Raw genomic sequence first — 9510 nt, 5'->3', positions numbered from 1 at the left:
TCCAAAGAGTCCTCCCACCAGGATCGGCTGTGAGAACCATCTCTCACGTCTCCAGCTAGGCTGTGAATCCTCCAAAAAGAGAGTCCTCCCACCAGGATCGGCTGTGAGAACCATCTCTCACGTCTCCAAGGTTGTATGTAACTCCTCTGAGAAAAGAGTCCTCCATGTGAATTTTCTGCCTCGCGTGAGGAGGAAACAGCGGGGCAGGCGCTCTGGTTCTAGACGGGTGAGGAAGGACGGGGCCCTCAGAGCAGCCCAGCACCCACACACTGTCTGCGAGGAGCAGGGGCGAGCGCTGGAGCCATCCCGCAGCCACCTCGGAGTGCGGCGCCAAGAGCCGTGTCCAGCAGGGTGGCGTCGGAGTCGAGACTTCGCCCAGGGCTCCCTGTTCCCTCAGGTGCAGGCCTATAATCCGCTGGGTGTGCAAGAGTAACTCGTGGGCGCTCTTGGCATCATCCACCTGCCTGCGGGTTCACCTACCACACCCACCACATTGCCTGCTGGCAGGTCTGCTCCCGGGGAGGCCTGACCTTGACCTCAAGCATCTGAAACCCGGAAGTGGCTTTTGGGCAGGTCTGCAAGGTCATCACAAGGTCATCACCGGTGAGGTGGTGGCAGGAAGCTGTCAGTCCCTGACAGCAGTTCAGCGTTTTTGTCGAGCAACAGTTTTGAAGTGTGCACACAGGGTTGGGGGTGGGGAGGGGTGTGCCTTCTGAGGCGCGGCAGTCTGAGGCCGGGGTCACACTGGCTACTTGAGGAGCTTGGCCACGTTGAGGCTGGGAACCACGATATCCTTGAAAATGGGCACGTAGTCGGGACTGGCCTGGGCCGGGCCCTGCTCCAGTGTCTCGATGATGGTCTGCTTCATGTCCCGGCTGGCGTCCCCCCGCATGGCCAGCAGTGCCCCGATGTGGTCGTCCCTGGGGGCAAGGGGGCGTCAGGGTGCAGCCGCAGGGGAGCCCCTCCCTCCCTCCCCCCGCAACTGGCACAGAGGAGGGCCCGGAGACAGCACAGGATGAGCATCCAGAAACCTGTCTGCTTGGCTACCTTCCCCCTGGCACACCACGCCCAGGGACGCCCAGCACGGTGACTCGAGCGCCTCACTATGGTCTCTGAAGCATGCTCTGCCCACGTTGCCATCTGCAGGCCTCAGGGTCCTCATGGAGGCCCAGAGCCGCCGCACTCCCCCCGCCGCAGGGGCTCCCACCTAACGAACGCCTGGGACCCTTGCCCTCCCCAGCGACTTCAGGAGAGACTCTGCTGGCACCTGATGTCCGGGTACTTGCTGACCAGAGTCGAGACCTCCAGGTAGAGCAGAGAGGGGTCCGTGAGCTTGATGACCTCCGCGACAGCGACGATGGTGTCACAGTAGCTGTCCATCTCCTCGCCAAAGCCCTGCGGGACGGCAGGGCGTTGAGTGGTGCATGTGCCCGGGGCTCCGCCCAGCACCCGCCTCTTTCACGGCAACCCCTCAGGACTTGCTCCCCAGAGAGGGCTCGGGAAGGGGCAGCGGGGCAGCCTGAGCCCTCTGACGGACGGGGACACTAAGCGCCCGGCCCCCGCCCCCTGCCCCCAGGCCAGGCAGGTCCCGGCAGGAAGAGGCGGAACACTCACGGAAGCCAGCTTGCGGAAGAGGAAGCGCAGCTGCTCGGCCTCGCGCACCATGCGCTCCGCGCCGTCCTTGCGCTCCTCGGCGCTGCGGAAGGAGATGCGCTTCTGCATGACGGCCCGCAGGTACTCCTGCACCGCGCGCCGGTGCGCCTCGGCGATCATCCGCTGCGGACGGGGCGCGGTCAGCCTTCCCGTCTCAGTGACACGATTTCAGTGTCTACAAACTGAGCTCTTCTGAGGCTTTCTTACGAACTCGAATCTAGCACGGCAGCAAGCTCACCTTGTTTCACATCTGGGAAAAGGGCAGGTGCAGCAGCCACGGGGCCGCAGCCAGAAGCTGGCGCCACCGGGCGCCCTGCGGCTCAGGCCTGTCCTAGAATAAAGCGCCCATGGGGGCGCCTGCCTGCAGCCTCACCCGACATGTTCTGGGCACAAACCCGCTGCCGAGTGCTTCCTGTAGGGGCAAGGCGGTGGGCGGCAGCTGGGCCTGCCAGACTGAGACCCTTTCAGGGGCTCGCAGGCCGCCCGGGGGGACACTGGGGCTGGTCTCCTCGCCCTGCCGGGCCTGCACACACGTCTCAGCTCAGGGGGAGTGTGGAGCTGATGGGAGGACTGGGCTCTGGCCAGGCCCCTGCTCTGCCCCTCCCACCTCACACCCCTGCTCAGAGGGCTCCTCTACACTGGTCTCTGCAGACAGTACGACCCTGGGAGCATTTTGGAGAAGGCTGTGGTTCTCTGTAGAGCCCACGCTCAGTGACAGAAAGACCTCAAGCAAGTCACCTGTGGACATGTGAGCACAAAAGTGCTGACACGGCACACAGCATCAGGGCCTGGAGACACGAGAAGCCCCTTCTACCAGGGAAGCCGGGAAGTTCCTGCCCCGCACCGAAGCGAGGGGGACCCCAAGGGCCCCAAACAAGACAAAGTGAGATGGCGCCCAGCCCCTCAGGGACCCGGGTGAGGCCAGGCTCTCAGCAGAGCAGACAATCCCACAGGAGAGGGCGAGCCACAAGCCCAGGCTGAGCACGTTACACGTCACCGTCAGATCAAAGCACAGAAGGTTCAAAAAAACAAAAGGTGGAACCAAAAACTCTACAAGCAACAAGAAATCCAAAACTGAACGAAATGGTCCCACCTCTAACCACCAGAAGCTCCCGACACTGAGACGGGACCATCAGGGTACAGACTCCTCTCGAGGTCCAGTGGTTAAGACTCCTCGTGCCCAGCTCAGGGGCCCTGGGTTAGATTCCTGGTCGGGGAACTAAGATCCCACATGTTGCAGCTAAACACAGGCAACTACTGAGTCTAGAGCCCTTGAGCCACAGTGAAGACCCAGGGCAGCCTAAATAAACACAAAAAATAAAAAACCAAAATACCAGATTCTCCCTGCATTACTCTGATGGCAGAGTTAGAATTTAAACTTTCAAATTCAAAACTTTCAGAATTTAAACTTTCAAGGGGCAAAGACGCCCCTTCCTGGGGGTCCCACCCAGGGCAGCAAGACGAGAAGATCCGAAGACACAAGGACCAGACAGGAAACCGCAGGGCGATGCTGTTCACAGACGCGACGAGCAACTCCACGGGGCCCTGAGGGGGCCTGGAGACCCGCCGCTGAGCGTCTGGGCCTGAGCTCCCTGTATCGAAGCACTTGTGCTTCCGCGAGGCAGAAACAGAAACCCTGATTTTAAAGCAACAACAGCAAAAACCACCCCAGGCCCTGACGATTATCCCTGAGCTTCCCCAGCGGCTGCCTGACCCCTGAATGGGGACGGGGGCATCTCACGGGGTCCGGAAGGACTGGTGAGCCCTGTGCTGATCGCTGCCCACTGGGCCCAGAGCACAGACGTGCAGCGGCTCCCGGCCTCTCGTCAGAGCCGTGGCTGGTGCCCCACCCTTGCTCGGCCCCACTGCCATGGGGCTCTGGGCCTGCAGCCATGCGGTGTGACCCTGGGCAGCACGATGGACGCCCTGTCACCTCCACGCCCTCCACCTTGAGACACCAGTGTCTCCAACCTGCTTGGGGCACAAAACCACCCCTGAATTCTCACCCTGAGAGCTAATGACACCAGATTCTACAGGAGATGCCTGGGGACTGAGACCACATGGGGGCCCTTGCTCTTTCTTACCTTTCTATACGGCTTCTTAATTTTGGCAAAATCATTGAAATAGTCTTCCACAGTGACACAGATGATGTCCACAGCGTTCGACCCTAACAGCCACTTCTTTGTCATCAGTTCATTGAGATGTTGCTGGAAGCAGAAACCACAGGACACACCCTCGTGCCGGCCCGTCACGGGGAGAGGGGAGGGGGAGCCAGGAGTCCACCTTCACACGCCTGCCTGAGGCTGTGATCATGACCGCCACACTCGTGCAGAAACTGCACACACACACACTACCCACACGAGACTTAGCCTACACCCGATGGAGGCATCTGTGTGTGAACGTTTCACCTGAACTGACTACATCTATTTATTGTGTGGATGCGCTGTAACGTATGTACTCAATTCTGATGGAGATTTAAAATGTCTCATTTTTCAATTACAAAGAAAGCTGCGGTGAATCTGTATGTTTCTGCAGGTGAAATCCCCAAACCAGAACTGCTCAGTCAAAAGGTAGCAAATTACAACCCTCATGACTGCTGCCTCCAACACTTATACCAAATGCTCCCCAAACCGCACCAATTCACAGTGCTGCAAAGAATACAAGAGTCTCTTTTTTTCCTCAAGCCCTGTCACTGTGTGGTAGAAATGTTCTTAATTCATGCCATCCCGGTAAGCAACACAAACATCGTCTTAATCTGCTTTTCTTAGAAGATCGGCAAGACTGGGCGTTCTGTCTCCTACTCAGGACATAGATCACTCCCTTTCCTGTGAAATATTACTCATGTCCTTTGTCTGTTTCTCTATTATGTTGTCTTTTTAAACAGTTCATTTGTTTTTTAACCATTTTTGAGACAGATATCATGAAATATCTTGCCCATAACCCCAGGAGCTCCTCCCTGCAGGACCCAAGACATCATGACTCTGCTTTTCAGTACACCCTCGTTCCTGCCGTCCCTGTATAACATGAGCCATTTCCATGTAAACTCACATGCTCGTCACACTCCACGCCTCTGAGGTGACCTGCCTGGGCCTCACTCCTGACTATGCGCCGTGCTCGGCTCAGTCCAGTACTGGCCAGTGAACACTACCAGCTCCCACCCCAAAACCGATGGGACACTTTCTGGAAGCGTGTCTATGCGACACCGTGTCGGGAGGGCCCAGCGCGGGGTGGGGGAGAGGGCGCCCACCTCCAGGTCCAGGAAGACTTCCTCCAGCAGGCTGCCGCAGCCCTCTTTGGCAATGACATCCAAAACCCCATCCATGCTCGGCTGGCTCAGAGACACGCCTTCTTCCGCCTCGTGCTTCAGATACTTCCTTTTTAAACTGACTATGGACTCTCTGCAGGAGACAGACAGGGTGCCGTGAGGCGCCCGCCGGCTGCCACCACCCCTGCGCGCCCGCCCACGCCCACGGCTCACTTGAAGGTCTGGCAGTTGTTGACGATGGCGACCATGTACTGCACATAGCAGTGTGGGTGCTGCCGGTCCCGCAGATGCTCGTCCCTGTACAGCTGCGCCTCCTCCTTGTACCTGCGGAGCCGGGCGGTCAGCACGGCCCGGCGCAGCCGGCACCACGCCCAGCAGACAGGCCCGCCATTGGCACCTCAGCGGGGGCTCAGACTGAAAGACTGCGGGGCTGGGGCGGGGGGGGAGGGGGCGACCTATGCCAACAGCAGCTCATCAATTAAAACAGATTATTATAAATTTCATATCAGGCCTTGAAATATGGCTCCATATTCTGATTATACAAATATCCTGAGACGTTTGTAACTGGGAAAGTATTATTTTATCTGACATGTAACTCGCCTAGAAACTCATACAGTAGTGTTGGAAATATGATCAAATGTTAGATAAAACATCCTTTTCTGAAACTTTCCCCGAAGAAGTCAAACTAAAAATACATCAGACTTTAAGATGTCAGGAGCAGAAACTGAGATGGTGGCACACTTCACTTCTGAACGTTTTCTGGAGATTCTCAGACACACACAGTAGCAGAAGACCACAGCACACCTGCCTATCTGTGATGTTTCCAGAGGCTTTTCAGGAAGGAGCAAACGGACAAGGTGACTAAAGGGGAGTAATTAAGCATTAACTCCACGGTTCTGCCCAAAGCACGGCTCAGTGAACCACACAGCTGAGGCTGACGAGGAGAGTGTCAGCTTCACAGAAGAATCCCACCAAGACGCCCAACTCAGGGCACAGCTCTCGCGGGTGGAGGCTGACGGGGACGCGTGCAGGGCCGGGCTGTCGGCACCTGAGCCACCAGGGCAGGAGTGCGGAGGACGTGGGCCTGCTCCGTTCTGGCCCAGCAGGGAGGAGACACAGAGGGGCCTCGGCCTTTGGAGTCAGTGTCTGGCCCGGGGCAGACAGCAGCCTGACGCCCGGTGGGAGGGCTCTGGGAGCGGACAGGAGGGCGTACGGTCTCTACGGGCCAGGGGCCCAGGGGGCAGGCCGTCCACTGACCCGGCCTGGATATACATCTGTGAGCAGGCAGGTCCAACACCAGTGGGGACCCCAAATGCAGCGCGGTGCTGCGGGCGGCCAGCGGCCACTCGTGGCTGTTGTGTGCGAGTCAAGAGCACTGAGGTCAGGGCAGGCCAGCCGGTGAGCCACGCCATAGGGCCTGGCATCCGCAGTCGAGCACGGCTGACCCCCGAACAACGTGGGTTCCGACTGCACGGGTTCACAGCCACGTGCTCTGGTTTCAGCCGCCGCGCCCACTGCACAACGGGAGCCGAGGCTGGCTGAAGCTGTGGACTCGGGACCACGGGCAGAACGGCTGCTGGGGAGGTGCTCTGTGGACCTGCAGCTGCAGTGGGGGTCCACGCTGCAGTGGGGGTCCACCCTCCAGGGCCCACATCTTCCTCCTAGTCAACTGTGCTTCCGCACAATGAGGGGAGAGAACCAGGTGAGGCCCAGGGTGGCTCTAAATGGACGGCTCTGGAGCTGGGCAGTGGGCGGAGTGGCCCTTGTGTCACGCTGTGTCTGTGTCTGAAAATCTTCATGAACAGTTCAGAGGTGCAGGCATCCCTGTGAGGTACTGGTCTTTGAGTACCTTCCTTCCTTCTGAGGGCAGCCCCCCAGGAAATCGGACACCAGGAAGGCAGCCTGGAGGAGACCCCCAATCCACCCTGGCAGGACCTCCAGCCCCTCTCCCCACGCTCAGCACTGCCCCTGCTGGGACCCCAGGGGGTGCATCCACGAAAAAGGCAGATAGTAAGACAGGATGTGAGTTCTAAATAGCAGAAGAAGCTGACTATGATGAGTGCAGCCTTAAATTCTTTTTAATACTAGCCAGACTAAGGTCAACACAGTTTAGTTTTTCATTAAAAGAAAAAAAATACACTTTATAATTAGCACACTGGTAAGAATACATACCTACTTAAGAAAGAGTTCATTTGCTGAAGACACAAAACTAGTACCTTTGTTTTCAAATCTTCACTTATCTGAGCAGCAACTTGAAGGTTCTGCTCGAACATCTAAAAATTGAAGAACTTATGAACTTTGATATAAAGTCACGAGGATACAAGTTTCCCATATCAGTCCCCCAGAAGTTAACTGGTAGTTAGGACAATCGAAATTCAGAGAAAAAAACGAAGCCACTTGAAAAATAACAAAGTTAATTCAACAAACACACAAAACTTTCTCAGTAGGTTGAAAAAAAAAAAAACCCCAGTGAACCATTTCCTGATCACCTATAGACAAGCTGGCCTCCCCCAGGGGAAACACACATTCTCACGGGAGATGGGGGCCAGGTTAGCTGAGGTCACATGGGGACTGGTCCTGGCACGCGGGTTCCTTAGGAAGAACTGGGAGAATACACCCTGGAGCGGGGGCGCCAGATGAGGACAGCTGGGGAAGGACCGGAAGGCAGAGCCTGCCCCCGTCATCAAAGGACGTCAGTCTCCAAATAAGGAGAGGGTGGGCCTAACACGCCTGGGACCAACAAGGCCACGTAGGACCCAGCTCCGTGTTTCAGCAGGAGCGTGTGTGAACAAGGCCAGCAACTTCTGAAAGGAGACTGGACAGGCCAGGAGGTGGCAGGCAAGCACACTCGAGACACAGCAGGCGTCAAAATCCAGACTGACCATAAGAGCGCATGATTACCCTAGAAACCCACAGGACTCCGCCAAAGTACATCACATGAGACTCGCCCAGGCAGTGTTTATGGAGACTCGCCCTGGCCAGTCACCTCAGGAAGCAAGCGCCAGACACACAGCATAACTACTGGGCTGGCCACAGCAACTGTCTGGCTTTTTCCATAAGACGGCTCTAGTAGCACTTACTTGTCTTCAATTTCACTCAAGCAATTCTGTTAGACTGTATCCAGACAGCTTCACATCAGCGTGCGCTTTTTCCATTTTTAAAAATTGGTGAATTTTTGTGAAGCCCTTTTAACATTGAAAATGGAAGAGCAAAGTAATTTTTTGGCATATTATGTTTTACTACTTCAAAAGAAGTAAAAACACAACTAAACGGCAGAAAGACTTATGCAGATGTATGGCAAAGGTGCTGTGACTGATGGAATGGGAAGTGGTTTGCGAAGTTTCCTGCTGGAGATTTCTCGCTCCACAGTGGGGCAGACTGGCTGAAGTTAACAGCAGTCATATCAAGACATTAATTGTGAACAGTCAATGTTCTACCACATGGGAGACAGCCAACATACTCAAAATATCCAAATCAAGCGCTGAAAATCATTTGCAGCAGACTGGTTATGTTCATCACTTCAATGTTTGGGTGCCACGTAATTTAACTGAAAAAACCTTCTTGACTATATATCCACATACTACATAACAAAAACGTTTCACTGTTAAAACAAATTGTGACAGATGGTGAAAAGTGGATCCTATACAATAATATGCAACAGATGAGATCCTGTGGCAAGCGAAATGAACCACCACCAACCACACCAAAGGCTGGTCTTCATCCAAAGAAGGCAATGTTGTGTATATGGTGGGACTGGAAGGGAGTCTTCTATTATGAGCTCCTTCTGGAAACGAAACAATTCCAACAAGTACTGCTCCCAGTTACACCAACTGAGAGCAACACTCGATGAAAAGCGTCTGGAATTAGTCAACAGAAAATGCATAATCTTCCACCAGCATGACATAAACCTGCATGTTTCTCTGATGATCAGGTGAAAAGCGTTTCAGCCTAGATGGGAAGTTGTGATTCATCTGCTGTGTCCACCAGACAACGCACCTTCAGTCCGCCGTTTACTTCAGTCCGTATAAAACTCTTAACGGAAACGATTTCAGTTCTCTGGAAGACTATTAAAGGAACTGGAACAGCTCTTTGCTCAAAAAGATAAAAACTTTTGGGAAGATAGGATTATGAAGTTGCCTGGATATATGGCAGAAGGTAGTGGAACAGTGAATATGTTGATTAATAAAGTTCTTGGTGAAAATGAAAAATGTGTCTTTTACTTAAAAGTTGAAGCACTTTGTGGCCAACCCAATAGCTTCTAGTTTGAAATAAAAAACGACTAGGAACACAGAAGACGTAAGGTTTTGCGACCATGGGCAAAACTACTTGGCGAGCCTGACCCCTGGCTCCCCAGCTCTGGAGAGAAAAAAGCTCTCCCTGAGGCCAGCATGCAGCTGTGTATGTGTGAAGCCCCTCGAGGCCCCACGGGGGGCGGGGGGAGTGTGTGTGTATGTGGCCCCTAGAAGCCCCACGGGGTTGGGGAGTGGTGTGGTTTGTGTGTGAGAGAGGCCCCTAGAAGCCCCATGAGGGGTGGGGGTGTGTGTCTGTGTGTGTGTGAGAGGCCCCTAGAGGCCCCACGGGGGGCTGGAGGT

The 9510-nt window shown here is 55.2% G+C and overlaps 1 protein-coding gene across 3 annotated transcripts in view; it reads right to left on the bottom strand.

Moving 5' to 3' along the window:
- Window positions 1-29: 29 nt before the first annotated feature.
- Window positions 30-9510, bottom strand: part of EXOC3 (exocyst complex component 3) — a 26489-nt gene continuing 17008 nt past the window's right edge. For 2 of the 3 annotated variants that reach the window (XM_040262217.1, XM_040262218.1), the window contains exons 7-13: window positions 7091-7191; window positions 5132-5242; window positions 4901-5051; window positions 3738-3860; window positions 1615-1776; window positions 1268-1395; window positions 30-920 (exon numbers count right to left, since the gene is read on the bottom strand). In XM_040262217.1, coding sequence (XP_040118151.1) covers window positions 749-920; window positions 1268-1395; window positions 1615-1776; window positions 3738-3860; window positions 4901-5051; window positions 5132-5242; window positions 7091-7191 — 948 coding nt within the window. In that variant the 3' untranslated portion in view covers window positions 30-748. The other variant, XM_040262219.1, reaches the window with a different exon arrangement.

This window comes from Oryx dammah, unplaced genomic scaffold (assembly GCF_014754425.2).
Source record: "Oryx dammah isolate SB20612 unplaced genomic scaffold, SCBI_Odam_1.1 HiC_scaffold_20, whole genome shotgun sequence".
In the NCBI taxonomy this organism is placed as follows: domain Eukaryota; kingdom Metazoa; phylum Chordata; class Mammalia; order Artiodactyla; family Bovidae; genus Oryx; species Oryx dammah.
This window is presented reverse-complemented; position numbering and strand designations above follow the sequence as displayed.